This window comes from Meleagris gallopavo, chromosome 7 (genome assembly GCF_905368555.1).
Source record: "Meleagris gallopavo chromosome 7, MGAL_WU_HG_1.1, whole genome shotgun sequence".
Lineage (NCBI taxonomy): Eukaryota > Metazoa > Chordata > Aves > Galliformes > Phasianidae > Meleagris > Meleagris gallopavo.
In genome coordinates, this window is record NC_139410.1 from 14,698,994 (window position 1) to 14,717,327 (window position 18,334).

Below are 18,334 nucleotides of genomic sequence, written 5' to 3' on the forward strand. Positions count from 1 at the left end.
AATTTGTGTATGTATTTTGTTTAGCAACCCCTGGGCCTCCATATGCTCTTACAGTAGTTGAAGTGACAAAAGGTCATGTTGATTTGAAATGGGAACCACCTAAGAATGATGGTGGCAGACCAATTCAAAGGTAAGCTCATTTTATGATTGTGTAGCGTTTTCTGTGGATTATTTTTTCATAAATGAAGACATTTCTGTCAAAATTTTTAAATTTTAAATGGACACATTTTATATGAAGAGAGATGAATTTATGTGACAGAAGCAATTTTATGGTTGCAGCAAGTACAAGTTTAATTTTAAAAGTGGAAATTATAAAATAGAAATGATCTAATGTGCATAAACAATGAATGTGTCCAAACATCCTCAAAAAGAGGATCTAATTAAATGAGATGAAATTGAGTTGTAAAAACAAAATTAAACTTTAATGCAGACATAGTCTCCAGCTCTAGGTGGAGCTCTAGCTACTTTTCCTAATCTACAAAATAATACTGTTACATTTTTCTTCTGCCTGAGTTTCTCGGTAAAACTACATACGTTGAGCTAGTACAAAGCATCATCTTTTTTATTTTTCTTCTCTTTATTCCTTTTCTCAGACTATTTTCCTCCTTTTGGTTTCTTCTAAATTCTCCTTTTCTTTAGTTTCTCAAGTATTTCTTCTCCGAAATTTACCTTGATTAGTAGCAGTTAGATTTTTCTCTCTATATTTTCACTCTTCCTCTTCTTCCCATTCACAGTAAATATAATCCTAAACAACTAAAAGATCTGCTTGAAGGAACATAAATCATTTAATCTTTCTTACCATCCCATAGATTATTGTAAACAGAATCCAGATAACTGAAGTATTCATAGATAATATCTACAGACATTTTCAATAGAACTTATCCACTGCTGTCTGAACTAGCAAATATATAATTGTAGCATGGGAGTTCTTCACCTCTGCAGCTCTACAAAACCCAAGAACACAGCAGAAGTTCAGTAATAGGGTCTCCAGATTTACTCTGTCATCAGTGGCAACCCCATTACTCTAATAGCTACTAAGGCTATTAGGACTATATTGCTGATATGTGAAATAATGCTTATTTAGTCTGTCACCAATTACTATCTTTATTTTTCCATTGGCCAAACCATTGAAATCTCACACTATTTTAATGAGCAGGAAATCTGAAATGTTCATATTTGACATTCCTGATACTATTTGTTCCTATTTATTCAGATATGTTATTGAAAAGAAGGAAAAACTAGCCACCCGCTGGGTAAAAGCTGGCAAGACAGCTGGTCCAGATTGCAATTTCAGAGTGACTGATGTCATCGAAGGCATAGATGTACAGTTCCAGGTTCGTGCAGAAAATGAAGCTGGCTGTGGTCATCCCAGTGAACCAACTGATCTCATTCATATTGAAGATCCAACAAGTAAGTAGTATTATAACATACAGCATATGGACTATGGAAGCAATGTGTTGGCTAGAACAGATAATTCTGAGCGAAAAATAAAACATCTTTTTTATTTTTACAGGCCCTCCTTCACCTCCTCAGGATTTACATGTCACGGATGCAGGTCGAAATCATATTTGCATTGCATGGAAGCCACCAGAGAAGAATGGTGGAAGTCCTATTATTGGGTACAATGTTGAGTTGTGTGAAGCAGGAACAGAAAAATGGATGCGAATCAATTCTCGTCCAATAAAAGATCTAAAATGCAAAGTGGAGGAAGGTGTTGTTCCAGACAAGGAATATGTGCTGAGAGTCAGAGCAGTCAACGCTGTTGGAGCCAGTGAGCCATCAGACATCTCAGAAAAAGTTGTTACCAAGGACCCGGACTGTAAGAATAGATTTTCTTTCTGAAATCTATATAACTGATAACTGAAAAAAGTCTTTAGTGTTCAGTACATTTATAATAATATTAAATTTATTTTTACAGGTAATCCAACCATTGATCTAAAAACTCATGATATTGTTGTTGTTAAGGGACAGAAATTAAGTATCCCTGTACCCTTCAGAGCTGTTCCATCCCCAACAATCACATGGCACAAAGATGGCAAAGAGTTGAAAGCTGGTGACAGAACAACGATGAAGAGTGACTATACTTCTGCATTGCTTGAAGTCATAGAGAGTGTTCATGCTGATGCTGGTGTTTATACAATTACACTGGAGAACAAACTGGCATCAACAACTGGCTCTGTCAACGTCAAAGTCATAGGTAACTAGACATCTTTCATTCTGGGAGAGATGCCTGTATCTGTTTGAGCCCACTAACTGATGGAAGTACTAGAAAATCCATTTTCTGCCATGTGGATTTATCACTTCAACTCAGACACTCTGCATATTGCCTTCACTGCATTAATATAACAAAATCTCACCAAAAATACACTTTATTCTAAATTGATATTACTAGTCTGTGGCTGCATAAAGTCCAATTACTATGAATAATCATCATATAAATTTTAAAAAGCTTATAAGAATTAAGATTTTTTTTTACCTTTAGGAATATAAGTTCCTATATATGCTTTGTAGCCAGCATTTGTGGGTTTGGTCTGCCTTCTTTAAAGCAGTGAAATACAGTATAATTTCATATTTGTAGGACTACATTTCCCTTCTATTTAGTTAAATGTTACATTAAATAACTTCATTATAATTACAGGTCCACCTGGACAGTGTAAAGACATTAAGGCAAGCGAAGTAACTAAGAATTCTTGTAAGGTAACGTGGGAACCTCCAGACTTTGATGGTGGTACTCCTATTCTGCATTATGTTCTGGAACGCAGAGAAGCTGGTCGTAGAACATATATCCCAGTAATGTCTGGTGAAAATAAACTCTCATGGCAAGTCAAAGATCTTATTCCAAACAGTGAATATTACTTCCGTGTTAAAGCTGTCAATAAAATTGGAGGAGGTGAATATCTTGAACTAAGAAACCCAATTATTGCAGAAGATCCAAAACGTAAGTCTACTGCTAAGTGACCTACCGTGCTGAATTTTAACTAAAATCTTCATGTGTTCTTCACTCGTGTAATACCTCTTTTGCTGTTTCACAGAGCCTCCGGATCCTCCTGTTGACCTTGAGGTCCATAATCCAACATCAAAGTCAGTAACGCTTACATGGAAACCACCACTGTTTGACGGCGGAAGCAAGATTATGGGCTACATAATAGAAAAGCTTGCTAAGGGCAAGGAGAGATGGGAAAGATGCAATGAATATCTGGTACCTCTATTAACCTATCCAGTGAAAGGTCTTGAGGAAGGGAAGGAATACCAATTTCGTGTTCGTGCTGAGAATGCTGCTGGTATTAGTGAGCCTTCTCGGATTACTCCTTTTGTGAAAGCTGTGGATCCTATTGGTATGAATTGCTTATTTGATTGTTTGTTATAATTGCCATTCATCCTCAAACATGTGAGTGGATCTACTCTACATTTGTCATTGTTATTACAGAGGCTCCCAAAGTCTTCCTTGCTGCAAACCTGCAGTCTGGTCTTGAGGTGAAGAAAGGTGATGAGATCATACTTGAGGCACATATTTCAGGATCACCTTATCCATCTATCACTTGGCTGAGGAATGATGAAGTTATCAGACCAGAGGAAATCAAAAAGAGAGTAACAACATATACTAGGAAGAAGAAGGGTGTAACTGAAGAAGAGGAACCTTTTCAGCTTTCACTGCCAGAACGTACAAGTATTGACAACCATAAAGAAGGAGAGTCTGTACTATCAATTCGTGACTCCATCAGAGCTGACCATGGCACATTTACAATTAAAGTGGAAAATGATCATGGTGTTGCAAAAGCATCCTGTGAAGTTAATGTGTTAGGTGTGTAGTGAATGTACTTGTAACCAGCTACTTGTTCAAAGCATTAAGTGAGAAGTGAAGTACATTAGTGCTCATCATTTTTTCTTGCTTTACTAACAGATACTCCTGGGCCTCCAGTCAACTTTGTATTTGAAGATATGAGGAAAAATTCTGTCATTTGCAAATGGGAGCCTCCCCTTGATGATGGTGGAAGTGAAATCCTGAACTATGTACTGGAAAAGAAAGACAACACAAAAGCTGAAATGGGCTGGGTTACTGTCAGTTCAACACTCAGGCATTGTAAATTCCATGTAACAAAACTGATCGAAGAGAAAGAATATCTCTTCCGTGTATTTGCTGAAAATAGAGTTGGAGCAGGGCCACCATGTGTTTCAAAACCAATGACAGCAAAAGATCCTTTCTGTAAGTTTTAATTTTGAAATAGTCTTTTCTGAAAACTGCTATTAATCTACAGACTCTTAGAACACTCAGTCCATGTGAAAGTTTCCCAGAAGAGTATTCGACAATGCAATTATTACTTATTGCATTTTTTTAAACCATAGATATAAAGGGAAGTATAGAAAAGCATTGTAATTTCAGTAGTAAAAAAATAAGAACAACAGTCATATTCTTACCAAAAGAGAAAACCACCGTAAGTTTGATGACTGGTTACAGTTAGGAATCAAAGACAGCAAGATAATTAAGACTTCCTTAAAATTAGTAATTTCTCATATATTTGTTCTCTCTTAGTTCTGAGTAAATTCTAAGTAATTCAGCAATGATTACAAAATTGTAATTTTTTTCTTTTAGCTCCACCAGATCCACCTAATAAGCCTGATGTGGAAGATGTTACCAGCAACAGTATGTTGGTTAAATGGAATGAACCAAAAGACAATGGCAGCCCAATCATAGGATATTGGATTGAAAAACGTGAAATTAATAGCACTCATTGGGCTCGAGTCAACAGGAACCTTGTGAATGCTCTGGAACTAAAAGTTGAAGGACTATTGGAAGGATTAACCTATATCTTCAGAGTTTGTGCTGAAAATGCAGCTGGTCCTGGTAAATTTAGTCCACCATCAGATCCAAAAACTGCACAAGACCCAATAAGTAAGTAGCTTAACAAAATGTGTTAGCAGACTAGTGACAGAATAGGATTCATAACCTTTAATTTTGATTTACGTATCTTATTTTGTAGTGCCACCTGGTCCACCCATTCCAAGGGTTGCTGATACAACCTCAGTTTCTATTGAGTTAGAATGGGAACCTCCTATGTATAATGGTGGTGGAGATATCACTGGTTACCATGTATACAAACAACTAATGGGAACAAAAGAGTGGTCACGTTGCACAGAGAAACCCATTAAGATCCGACAGTATACTGTAAAAGAAGTCAGAGAAGGTGCGGACTATAAACTTCGTGTTACTGCACTTAATGCAGCTGGTGAAGGACCACCTGGTGAAACTGAACCTGTAACCGTTGCAGAACCCCAAGGTATGGCAATTATAATATTTTTAAATTTTTTTTCCAGCTGTCTAAAAGCTGTACTTGAATCTTTCCCTTGAACTAATGAACCATCTCTCTTTCTTCTTCAGAGCCTCCTACCGTTGAGCTGGACGTTTCTGTCAAAGCAGGCATTCAGATCATGGCTGGGCAAACAATTAAAATTCCTGCTACTGTGACAGGGCGTCCTGCTCCCACCATTGTATGGACTGTGGAGGAGGGTGAATTGGACAAAGATAGAGTTGTTATTGAAAATGTTGGCACAAAATCAGAATTAACCATTAAGAATGCATTGAGAAAAGACCATGGAAGATATGTAATTACTGCAACAAACAGTAGTGGTTCCAAATCAGCGGGAACCAGAGTAGAAGTATTTGGTAAGAAAAAAAAATTCTGAAATCAGCTGAGCATCTCTTTTGATGAAATAATCTTTGGGCTTTATTGTACTTGTTTGATTTTATTTTTTCAGATGTTCCTGGACCAGTACTTGACCTAAAGCCAGTGGTCACAAACAGAAAGATGTGCTTGCTTAACTGGTCTGATCCTGAAGATGATGGAGGCAGTGATATCATAGGCTTTATTGTTGAACGGAAAGATGCCAAAATGCATACATGGAGACTAGCTATCGACACAGAAAGATCTAAATGTGATATTACAGGTTTAGTTGAAGGGCAGGAATATAAATTTCGTGTCAGTGCCAAGAACAAGTTTGGTACCGGTCCAGCTGTTGAAATAGGACCAATTCTTGCAGTTGATCCATTAGGTAAGATAATTAATTTATGGTTTTTTGTTTCTTTCTCCCTATCAGGATAATTTGACTGCCTTTCACAATTTATTTGCTCAGATTTCTGAAACAGAGTGTAAAACTACTATGTCTCTTTATGTAATAAAATTCTGGTACTTACTGAGATACTGATTGTTGCCATTTCATCTACATATATTAGAAACTTTCTACTATCCACATACATATTTAAATATTTTGCACATGAAAGATATGACTTTGAAAAGCCACAGCTATTGTAGCTACTGTAGTCATACAATTTAAAATATCAATGGCTGCTCCAAAAGTAATGCCTCCTATTTTATGTTGGTCTTGGACATCAGAGGCAGATGTTGGTGATAAGGCAGTAGAGGTTGAACCTTCCCATATTCTGTTAAATTTTGTTGCTGTGTGATAGATGGCAGCAGAGATAAAGTAATAAATAAAATGCTACCTGACAAAGTGCATATGAAGCAAAGTTGTGGGACTGAATTCCTCCATGCAGAAAAAATTACAGCCATTGTCATTCATCTGCACTTGCTGAATGTTTATGGACACCAAACAGTGGATGTTAGCACAACAAAAGCTGGACTGCATGTGCAATATTTTCCTACCAGCCATCACAGCAGCTCTTGTTCACAAGATGCAGGCTCTTGTTCATAGCTGACAAAAATGCAGTTAATGGTGATGACTGTGGTAAAAAAGTGTTTCGTAGCTGAGAATTTGCTCTATCAAATAACGTTATGCTCTTTATATCTGTTGTAGTTTCCATAAAAATAAATGGGAGGCATTACTTTCAGAGTAACTGACATTGTATTTTATATTTTTTTCACTATGATTTATCTGTGTTAATAGGTCCTCCAACAGCACCTGAGAGATTCATGTACACAGAGAGGACAAAGTCAACCATTACACTTGATTGGAAGCCTCCACGTAGTGATGGCGGTAGTCCTATCTTAGGATACATTGTCGAGAAGAGGAGGCATGATTCAAAAGATTATGAAAGAGTGAACCCAAGGCTCTGTCCAACCACGTCTCTTCTCGTTGAAAAACTTGATGAACTCCATATGTATGAATTCCGTGTCAAAGCTGTTAATGAGATTGGAGAGAGTGAACCGTCATTACCCCTCAATGTAGTTATACAGGATGATGAAGGTATATCTAGTTTAAAGAAATCCATATAAACACCTTAAAAATAATGCAATACATTTTCTGTTTCATTCCTAACTTCTTTACCATTTTCTGCTTTTCAGTACCTCCAACTGTAACATTACGCTTAGCTGTGAGAGGAGATACTATCAAAGTGAAGGCAGGCGAGCCAGTTAATATTCCTGCTGATGTGACTGGACTGCCAATGCCGAAGATTGAATGGGACAAGAATGAAGTTTTAATTGACCAAACATCCAGTGCACTTAAGATAACAAAGGAAGAAGTATCAAGAAGTGAGGCAAAAACTGAACTTACCCTGCCTGCAGCCATGAGAGATGATAAAGGCACTTACACTGTGAGAGCTTCCAATCGTCTTGGCACTGCATTTCGCAATGTGCATGTTGAAGTATATGGTAAGGATGTGACATTTCAATAAAACGGTAGATACTACTATCTACTACAATGCTTTTGACTTTTTCTTAATGCAGTTCTATGTTCTCTTACTCTCATATAGATCGTCCTTCTCCACCAAGAAACCTTGCTGTTTCTGATATTAAAGCAGAATCGTGCTATTTAACATGGGATGCACCTCTTGATAATGGTGGTAGTGAAATTACCCATTACATTATTGAGAAACGTGATGCTAGTAGGAAGAAGTCAGAGTGGGAAGAAGTCTCCAACAGTGCTGTAGACAGAAGATATGGGGTAATTTTATTATTTTTATGATATACTTCCGTATGACAGCATGCAATAAAAACTGCCTCTTGCATGTTCTAGTGGTCCATTTATAGTGCATAATTACTGAATGCACATTGCCCAACTATGAATATACATATTATGTGTATGTATTTTCCTCACATGACAAAACAAAATTTTCTCATTCACTATTTAATCTCATGTGAATTTAGAAGACATCTTCTTTTCCATTTTCCAGTATTACTTGTAGCTTCACCAACTGCAAAGTGAAAACTGACGACATTTTTTTTACATTTGATTGTGTGCACATGAAATAAGGCACTGCATGCAGCTATGTAGTTACATACACATCATGATATCAGTGAGATTCCAAGGTAGAATACAAAGCTAAAAGCCCCTAAATAATAACAAATAAGTTGATTCTGAAAAATAAGTACATACTGAATAAAATCTTATTTTTCAGGTGTGGAATCTTGCAACAAATGAAAAATACCAATTTAGAGTCCGAGCTGTAAACAAATATGGAATAAGTGATGAATGCCTCTCAGAAAAAGTTGTTATTAAGGATCCCTATGGCCTTCCTGGACCTCCTGGAAAGCCCAAAATCTTAGATCACACTAGGTCATCAATGCTGGTGGCATGGGAGCCTCCTTTGGACAACGGTGGCAGCCCAATAACTGGCTATTGGTTGGAGAAGAGAGAGGTGGGAGGTGTCTACTGGTCACGTGTTAATAGGGCTCCAGTAACGAAACCATCAGTAAAAGGTTTACAGTACAATGTGCTTCGCTTGGCTGAAGGTGTTGAATATCAATTCAGAGTTATGGCTGAAAATCTGGCTGGAATTGGCCCACCCAGTGAACCATCAGATCCTGCTTTAGCAGCAGATCCCATATGTAAGTATAAAATTTGTGACTACTTTTAAGGTCTGTATCAAAATAGAATGTGGTACTTTTGTTAACATTGAATTTAGTGCAATTAATCAAATGCTTTGTTTTCATTAAACCAGAACAACATTATTGATGCAAAGTAGTTACCTAATTTTCTATTTTTCACTCGTTTTTAAATAATTGGCTTATTTAAACTATTACCCTTTCACTTATATACATATAACTGTGATTACGCTATCACAAATATTGCCAAGTATACTTGTTTGAATTCAGTATCAGATTTTTATATAATTACTTTTCTTCACTGTCAGAGTTCAATGTTTATTGTTTATCTATGTATACTTTTACCTAAAGAATTCCTCAGTAATATGTGTAATATATGTAATTGTTATACATGTTCTAGGGTTATATGCTCTGTGTATGGCAGAAAAACACTGAAAATGTTTGCATTCTTCTATAAACTCTTAAGAAAACTATACACAAGTACTAACTCTCAGGTAATTTTTGCTTTTACTTGCTCTTGTTTTACAAGTTGTGCCTGGCCCACCATCTTGTCCAGAGATCAAAGACAAAACCAAATCATCTGTATCTCTTGCATGGAAGCCTCCACAAAAGGATGGTGGTAGCCCAATAAAAGGATATATTGTTGAAATGCAAGATGAAGGTAGTACTGACTGGAAAAAGGTGAATGAAGGAGACAAACTCTTTCCCACTTGTGAATGTGTTATTCCCAATTTGAAAGAGCTCAGAAAATACCGATTCAGGGTGAAAGCTGTAAATGCTGCTGGAGAATCAGAACCAAGTCCTGCGACATCTGACATACCTATCCAAGATATTTTAGGTAAGTGTTGAAGAAATTCATTTAGGTATTTATATCTAAATGTTATCTACTGCTGTGAATAGTTGAGCAGGATGTGAAGCAAGCAGAGTCAATAACAAGCAAATAATTGAACAGGAATGTAATAAAAGACTATGAGACTTTGGAAAGTGTTATTTATATAGCGCTTATAAGAGCATGATCTTCTGAGAACACTTATGAGTTCCCACAGCCATAGTCCAGAAGTACTTTGTATTTTGTGATGAAATTGCAACAACAAATTTATTTATATAATTCCCAGCTCACTTTTTACACACACCACCTTTTCCAGATAAACATACATTCTGTATTTAGACTAGTTCTGGCAGAAATTTACTTTCAGCAGCTCTGAAAAATTATTAACAATTTTATTTTTTATTTTTATTTTTTCCAGAGGAACCAGAAATCTTCCTTGATATTAAAGCACAAGATTTTCTCTCTTGTCGTGCTGGCACAACAATTAAAATCCCAGCTGTTATCAAAGGTCGTCCAGTTCCAAAATCATTTTGGGAATTTGAAGGAAAAGCAAAGACAACAGCAAAGGTTAGTAAAAGAAAAAACATTTTTCTTAATCTATTTCTAGACATTTAAGTACATCCTTTCATATTTGCTTTATTCCCTTTATTTGTAGGAGGGAGGTCATAATGTACCTGAAGAAGCTCAGGTAAAGCAACTTTAGTTGCTTTGTAACTTTAGTATTGCAAAATTTTTCGAACATAGACATTTAAAGTTGATCTATACATTTCTTTCTTTCTATGATCTGCAGGTGGAAGCAACTGATACACGTTCAGTGATAATCATCCCTGAGTGCAACAGAAGTCATTCAGGACGATACAGTATAACAGCAAAAAACAAAGCAGGACAAAAAACAGCACATATCAGAGTCAACGTTCTTGGTATGGCTTACACATACTGAAATGTTCAGATGGTAGATTTGGGGATTTTTTTTCCTACATACATGTGTAACATTGTTTCTGTTATGCTTTTACCTTAACAGATGTCCCAGGTCCACCAAAAGACCTAAAAGTAAGTGATATCACAAGAGGTAGTTGCAAACTTTCATGGAAGATACCAGATGATGATGGCGGAGATAGAATCAGAGGATATGTTATTGAAAAAAGAACTATCGATGGGAAAGCCTGGACAAAAGTCAATGCAAACTGTGGAAGCACTTCCTTTGTGGTACCTGATCTCATATCTGGTCAAGAGTATTTCTTCCGGGTACGTGCAGAAAACCGTTTTGGTGTTGGCCCTCCTGCAGAAACTATCCAACGGACCACAGCCAGGGATCCAATCCGTAAGTGAAATCAAAATTAATAGAGTTACTTGAAACCATATGATACCGTACAGTGAACTTATTTATGTTTCTGTTTCCTTTCTTAAGATCCTCCTGATCCACCTATTAAATTGAAGATTGGCCTTGTAACCAAGAACACAGTGAGCTTGACATGGAAACCTCCGAAGAATGATGGCGGAGCTCCTGTTACTCATTATAATGTTGAATGTCTCCGCTGGGATCGTACTGGAGAAGTGAAAGAGACTTGGAAACAGTGCAACAGACGTGATGTGGAGGAAACAAAGTTTACTGTTGAGGATCTTATAGAAGGTGGTGAATATGAATTCAGAGTCAAGGCTGTAAATATAGCAGGTCCTAGCAGGCCTTCAGCTACTGTTGGTCCACTTGTTGTCAAAGACCAAACGTGTAAGTAGTGGCTAATACCAATAAATATGAATTTTACTCTACAATTGATGAAGCATTTTTGTATGCTAACTTTTATCAACATTTCATTGTAGGCCCACCATCTATTGAACTCAAAGAATTTATGGAGGTTGAAGAAGGAACAGATGTTAACATTGTGGCCAAGATAAAGGGCATACCCTTCCCAGCACTAACTTGGGAAAAAGCTTCTCCAAAGAAACCAGATGACAAAAAACCAGTGTCTTATGACCAACATGTCAACAAGATTGTTGGTGAAGATTCTTGCACTTTATTGATTCAACAGTCTCGCAGAAGTGATACAGGCTTATATACTATAACAGCTGTAAATAATTTAGGAACTGCTTCAAAGGAGATGAGACTAAATGTTCTGGGTAGATATCAAAAACTCTTATGTTACATAAATTGATAAACGTTCATGTGATACTTGATTTGAACAGTGTTTGAATTAATTCCTCTTTAATAAAAATTTATATTTTAGGCCGTCCTGGACCTCCAGTGGGCCCAATTAAGTTTGAATCCATTTTGGCTGACAAAATGACAATATCATGGCTTCCTCCGTTAGATGATGGTGGTTCTAAGATTACAAACTATGTTATTGAGAAAAAAGAAGCAAATAGGAGGACATGGGTACCAGTTACAAATGAGCCCAAGGAATGCTTATTCACGATTCCCAAGTTGATGGAAGGCCATGAGTATGTGTTCCGCATTATGGCACAAAATAAGTATGGTATTGGAGAACCTTTGGACAGTGAACCAGAAACAGCAAGAAACCTTTTCAGTAAGTGGAAATTTGTTTTCAAATTATATCAGATATTTTCATACACTGATATGTGTATGACATCTGTTATATACCGCTATTATTTTTCTCCACTGAAGTAAATTCTCTAGAGTAGCTTGAAGAATTTTATCAGTAGTAGTTAGGGGTTGTGTGGTATCTAAAAATACTTCCCTGTTAAATATATTGAAATAAAATCTCTGAGTTTATCAAGTTGTAAATATACAGATAAGGTTTTATCTTACAAGAGTTAGGTCATTCTGTTGTGTTTGAGACATTATTGATATTATAGATCAGCAATTTGCTGCCTTCAGTTTTGAAAGAGAAATTTGAGCAATAGTGATGTAGAAGTAATGTTTGTCAAGAGTAAAATATCTTTAAAACATTCAGAATTGGGCTAGGTGCTGAAACGAGGTACTGAAAAAGCAAAAAAAAAAAAAAAAAGTGAAAAAAAAGGTAGGTGAAGCAAAAAAAAAAAAAAAAAAGCAACTGCTGCAACTGTAATTATGTGACTACATAGGTCTGTTTTGCACTCTAGGTATCTCCATCTTCCTGTAGCAATTTTTTACAAGCTATCTGTAATTTTTTTCCCCAGCTGTTCCTGGACCATGTGACAAACCAACAGTTAGCAGTATAACACGTGACTCTATGACTGTAAACTGGGAAGAACCAGAACACGATGGTGGCTCTCCTATTACTGGTTACTGGTTGGAGCGCAAAGAAACTACTGGAAAGAGATGGACCAGGGTTAATCGTGACCCAATCAAACCTATGGCACTCGGTGTTTCATACAAAGTTACTGGTCTGATTGAAGGTTCTGAATATCAATTTCGTGTATCGGCTATTAATGCAGCTGGTGTTGGACCACCAAGCATGCCGTCTGATCCAGCAATTGCTAGAGACCCTATTGGTAAATATTTTTGTTTCCCATTTTTGAATTTGAAAATACTCAAATGGGAACACAGAATATATTGTTATGCCGTAACTGTGTAATCATATTTTTTAGCCCCACCTGGCCCTCCTATTCCAAAAGTTACTGATTGGACAAAATCTTCTGTAGACTTGGAGTGGACTCCACCATTAAAGGATGGTGGCTCTAGGATCACTGGGTACATTGTTGAGTATAAAGAGGAAGGAAAGGAAGAATGGGAAAAGGTAGGTGGAAATCCTACAGAATCTGATTTTTTTCCTCTGTATGTTTATCTAAAGAAGTGTCTCCAGGAAAAAAAAAATATATATATATATGTATGTATTTATATATATGTATTTATTTATTTATTTATTTATTTATTTATACATGTATTAATTTCTTTATCTGTTTATTTCTTTTACAAATTTTCATTATGGATGTTATTTTCTAAAACTTGATATTTTGCATCATAATGCATATGAAAATATCATATACTTAAATTGTGCAACCAAAATTAAAATGAGTAATTGCCACTCCACAACACCCAGTTCACTGAGCAGTTTCTTTATCTTAGATTTTTTATAATTCTGTATTTAAAAATAAGACAAAATATGCAGGTGATCGGTGATCTGTGATTTAAAAAAAAAAAAAAAAAACAGAAGAGAAAAACAAGTTATCACAGCCATAATCTCTGCTAAATTAGTTATAACTAATATAGCCCCTGCTTTTTTTTTTTTTCCTTTAAATAGAATACTTTGGCCATTTTTTGTATTTGTGTAAATACTGAGATGCATTTAAAGTAGTACATAAATTTCCTGCATTTTTTCCAGGTAAACAGGATTCACATTGGGATTTATAAAAGAACAAATTTTTCTTTTTCTTCTTTTTTTCTTTTTTTAGCACCACTGTCACTTATATGAGCTTATTTGACCAACAGAACAAAACAAGTAATCCTGATGGACCTACAGAGCATTGTAATGTCTCTGTCTTAAAATTATCAAAAAAGTGAATCTTCAGAACAACAACTTGTATCCCAGTTTCTGAAAACTCCTATATGAGCTAGATTACTGTATGCTCAATAATGTCTTGTACTTGTAAATGTGAAACAGTTTCTCATTTAAGATTTATTTCAAGCATCACAAAGAAATTGATGATACCGTGATTTTTTTGGTTGATTGTATAATATTTTTTTCCAGGTAAAGGATAAAGAAATCAGAGGAACCAAATTTGTTGTGGCAGGATTAAAAGAAGGGTGTTTTTATAAATTTAGAGTAAGGGCAGTGAATGCTGCTGGCATTGGAGAGCCTGGAGAAGTCACAGACATTATTGAAATGAAGGACAGAATTGGTATTTATCACTTTCATTTACTTCTTTAAATATTTCTAATTCAAAATGAGAACTTAAAAAAAAAAAAAAAGACTGATTTTTTTTTTATTTTGCTCACCTCCCACAGTGGCTCCTGATATTAATTTGGATGCAAGTGTCAGAGACAGAATTGTTGTTCATGCTGGAGGAGTAATTCGGATCATAGCATATGTCTCAGGAAAACCAACTCCAACAGTGACTTGGAGCAGAGATGATCGAGCTTTACCAGAAGAAGCTAAAATTGAAGAAACGGCTATTAGTTCTTCTTTAGTCATCAAGAATTGCAAACGGAGCCACCAGGGTGTATACACTCTTCTTGCTAAAAATGCAGGTGGTGAGCGGAAGAAGACCATTATTGTTGATGTCCTAGGTAAAAAGCAATTTCATTCCTTGTAAACAAGTTAAATTTCATAACATTCGGTATGTATATTTAAATGCTCCATTTTTTTCTTCGATTTCAGATGTGCCAGGCCCAGTTGGCATGCCATTCCTTACTGAGAACCTAACAAATGACTCTTGTAAACTGACATGGTTCACTCCAGAAGATGATGGTGGTTCTCCTATTACCAACTACATAATTGAAAAACGTGAATCTGACCATAGAGCCTGGACTCCAGTAAGCTATACAGTTACAAGACAGAATGCTGTTGTTCAGGGACTGACTGAAGGGAAAGCCTACTTTTTCCGAATTGCAGCAGAGAATATTATTGGCATGGGTCCTTTCACAGAGACAACAAAAGAACTTATCATTAGAGATCCAATAAGTAAGTTGATTTTATGCTGTAAGTTATTGTCATATGAGATGAATCTGCAGGAAAATGAATTTAACATATTTTTGTGTTTGTTCACAGCTGTTCCTGACCGTCCTGAAGACCTAGAGGTTAAAGCAGTTACAAAGAACTCTGTTACATTAACTTGGAATCCTCCAAAATATAATGGGGGCTCAGATATCACCATGTATGTTCTAGAGAGTCGTCTCATTGGAAAAGAAAAATTCCACAGAGTTACTAAGGAGAAAATGCTTGATAGGAAATACACTGTAGAAGGCTTGAAAGAGGGTGACACCTATGAATATCGTGTGAGTGCTTGCAATATTGTGGGGCAAGGCAAGCCATCGTTTTGCACAAAACCAATCACATGCAAGGATGAAATCGGTACGTATCTTTTTTTTTTTTTTTTTTTAAATAATGATCATTCTTACTGATTCCTTACTTTTTCTTACTAATATTGCTGACATTTGTGGAAGTCATATTTTTTAATTTCTTTCAGCTCCTCCAACACTTGACCTTGACTTCAGAGACAAACTTATTGTTCGGGTTGGTGAAGCTTTCAGCCTGACTGGACGTTACTCAGGAAAGCCTACACCAAAGATTACTTGGCTGAGGGATGATATTGTTTTGAAAGAAGATAACCGTACAAAGATTAAGACAACTCCTACGACACTTTGTCTGGGAATACTAAAATCTGTCCGTGAAGATTCAGGCAAATATTGTGTTACTGTAGAGAACAGCACAGGATCAAGAAAAGGGTTTTGTCAAGTTACAGTTGTTGGTAGGTTTCACTACATTAGTACTGTCTTCAATGTTTTACTATAATTCAAATTCATTGAATTATATGAAATGTAAAAACTGTGTCCTTTATTAAAATATCCTGATTTATTACACTCTTATTTTTATTGAAATATTATTTATTGATTGAGTTCATAGTTAACTCTGCCTTTATTTATTCTGCATGAATATATATTTCCACAAGCATTTCAAGAATATCAATTTACTGTAGAAAATGTCAGTCACTAAATAAGCATTAAGAAATTAGGTCCAGTGAGTCAGACAAGCATTAAGGTAGAAATAACTTTGAGATTTTGATTCCTTATTAAAAATAGATGCTGGGTTTCTATTTTCATAATGTATTTACCGTATTAACACTAGTTTAATCTCTGTTACTGTTTGAAGGTCTTATAAGAACAAGCGTATGATTTATTTTTTTCTTAAACAGATCGCCCATCACCTCCAGTGGGTCCAGTTATATTTGATGAAGTTCATAAAGATCATATGATAGTTTCCTGGAAACCTCCACTCGATGATGGAGGCAGTGAAATTACAAACTACATTATTGAGAAGAAGGATGCACACAGAGACATATGGATGCCAGTTACATCTGCTACAGTTAAGACAACATGCAAAATTCCTAAGCTGCTTGAAGGAAGAGAATATCAAATTCGAATTTATGCTGAAAATCTCTATGGCATAAGTGATCCTCTCATCTCTGATGAGATGAAAGCCAAGGACCGTTTCAGTATGTCATTTGTTTGCTATCTTATTTTTATATTGTAATCTTTACTCTGTCTGTTGCCCTCATGGACTCTTGTGGGTTTCTTTTCCCCAGGTGTTCCTGATGCACCTGAACAACCAGTTATTAAGGACGTTACAAAAGACTCTGCAGTAGTAGTTTGGAACAAACCATATGATGGAGGCAAGCCAATAACAAACTACATTGTGGAAAAGAAGGAAACAATGGCTACTAGATGGGTCAGAGTTACCAAAGACCCAATTTTCCCAAGTACTCAGTTCAAAGTACCTGACCTCCTTGAAGGCTGCCAGTATGAATTCCGTGTTTCAGCTGAAAATGAAATTGGTGTTGGTAATCCTAGTCCACCATCAAAGCCAATTTTTGCTAGAGATCCAATTGGTAAAGTATTATATTTGCTTTTTTTCATAGAAGTTTTAATGCATTCTTACTTTCACTTAGAAATCCTTTTAAATATTTTCCTTTTTTCCTTTTTTTCTTTGTAACAGTAAAACCAAGTCCACCTGTTAATCCGGAAGCAGTAGATAAAACTAAGAATTCTGTTGACCTGACTTGGCAACCACCTCGCCATGATGGTAATGGAAAGATAATTGGCTACCTTGTTGAATATCAGAAGGTTGGAGATGAAGAATGGAAAAAGGCCAATCTTACACCAGATTCTTGTCCTGAGACAAAATATAAAGTCACTGGACTTACTGAGGGTTTGACCTATAAGTTCAGGGTCATGGCAGTCAATGCAGCAGGTGAATCTGAACCAGCCTATGTTCCTGATCCAGTAGAAGTAAAGGACAGACTTGGTAAGTATAATAAAATCAGATGAGTTTACTTAGGAAGAGACTTGTTTTCTCAATTTCTAAAAAATTTATTTTGATTCCAGAACCTCCTGAGCTGATACTTGATGCTAATATGGCCCGGGAACAGCATGTAAGAGCAGGAGATACACTGAGACTTAGTGCTGTTATTAAAGGTGTTCCATTTCCAAAAGTTTCTTGGAAGAAAGAAGATAAGGAAGTCTCACCCAAAGCTGATATTGAAGTTACAGGTGTTGGCAGTAAGCTTGAAATTCGTAACACTGCCCATGAAGATGGTGGAATTTACTCCCTGACAGTTGAAAATCCAGCTGGTTCAAAGACTGTTTCAGTGAAAGTTCTTGTCTTAGGTAATTTTCTTATGTTACTTTTTACTGCCTGGTTTTATTCTTTAATTGGAGATTAAGAAATGAAGGAATGTCAGGAAAATATCAACAAATCGAGATATAAGGAAAGGTTGAGGGAACTGGGCTTGTTTAGCTTGGAGAAGAGAAGGCTCCGGGGAGACCTCATTGTGGCCTTCCAGTACTTCAAGGGAGCATATAAACAGGAGGAGGAACAGCTGTTTACAAAGGTGGATAATGATAGGACAAGGGGGAATGGTTTTAAACTGAGACAGGGGAGGTTTAGGTTAGATATTAGGAGGAAGTTTTTCCACACGGTGGTGACACACTGGAACAGGTTACCCAAGGAGGTTGTGGATGCCCCATCCCTGGAGGCATTCAAGGCCAGGCTGGATGTGGCTCTGGGCAGCCTGGTCTAGTGGTTGGAGACCCTGCATGTAGCAGGGGGTTGAAACTAGATGATCATTGTGG

The 18,334-nt window shown here is 36.4% G+C and overlaps 1 protein-coding gene across 10 annotated transcripts in view; it reads left to right on the top strand.

Moving 5' to 3' along the window:
* LOC100546807 (titin) overlaps positions 1-18,334 on the top strand; it is a 240,299-nt gene that overhangs the window by 160,767 nt on the left and 61,198 nt on the right. For all 10 annotated transcript variants that reach the window (XM_085228569.1, XM_085228575.1, XM_085228578.1 and 7 more), the window contains 35 exons: positions 25-130; positions 1,214-1,410; positions 1,514-1,819; positions 1,919-2,197; positions 2,639-2,938; positions 3,033-3,335; positions 3,428-3,802; positions 3,902-4,204; positions 4,592-4,891; positions 4,980-5,276; positions 5,378-5,662; positions 5,755-6,048; positions 6,901-7,200; positions 7,299-7,607; positions 7,709-7,899; positions 8,354-8,783; positions 9,310-9,618; positions 10,028-10,176; positions 10,265-10,297; positions 10,400-10,529; positions 10,631-10,930; positions 11,018-11,335; positions 11,428-11,724; positions 11,832-12,131; positions 12,724-13,038; positions 13,135-13,283; positions 14,235-14,385; positions 14,492-14,773; positions 14,865-15,167; positions 15,255-15,557; positions 15,673-15,954; positions 16,399-16,698; positions 16,789-17,091; positions 17,199-17,507; positions 17,588-17,869. In XM_085228569.1, coding sequence (XP_085084695.1) covers positions 25-130; positions 1,214-1,410; positions 1,514-1,819; positions 1,919-2,197; positions 2,639-2,938; positions 3,033-3,335; positions 3,428-3,802; positions 3,902-4,204; positions 4,592-4,891; positions 4,980-5,276; positions 5,378-5,662; positions 5,755-6,048; positions 6,901-7,200; positions 7,299-7,607; positions 7,709-7,899; positions 8,354-8,783; positions 9,310-9,618; positions 10,028-10,176; positions 10,265-10,297; positions 10,400-10,529; positions 10,631-10,930; positions 11,018-11,335; positions 11,428-11,724; positions 11,832-12,131; positions 12,724-13,038; positions 13,135-13,283; positions 14,235-14,385; positions 14,492-14,773; positions 14,865-15,167; positions 15,255-15,557; positions 15,673-15,954; positions 16,399-16,698; positions 16,789-17,091; positions 17,199-17,507; positions 17,588-17,869 — 9,390 coding nt within the window. The remainder of the gene's footprint in view (positions 1-24; positions 131-1,213; positions 1,411-1,513; positions 1,820-1,918; positions 2,198-2,638; positions 2,939-3,032; positions 3,336-3,427; positions 3,803-3,901; positions 4,205-4,591; positions 4,892-4,979; positions 5,277-5,377; positions 5,663-5,754; positions 6,049-6,900; positions 7,201-7,298; positions 7,608-7,708; positions 7,900-8,353; positions 8,784-9,309; positions 9,619-10,027; positions 10,177-10,264; positions 10,298-10,399; positions 10,530-10,630; positions 10,931-11,017; positions 11,336-11,427; positions 11,725-11,831; positions 12,132-12,723; positions 13,039-13,134; positions 13,284-14,234; positions 14,386-14,491; positions 14,774-14,864; positions 15,168-15,254; positions 15,558-15,672; positions 15,955-16,398; positions 16,699-16,788; positions 17,092-17,198; positions 17,508-17,587; positions 17,870-18,334) is intronic.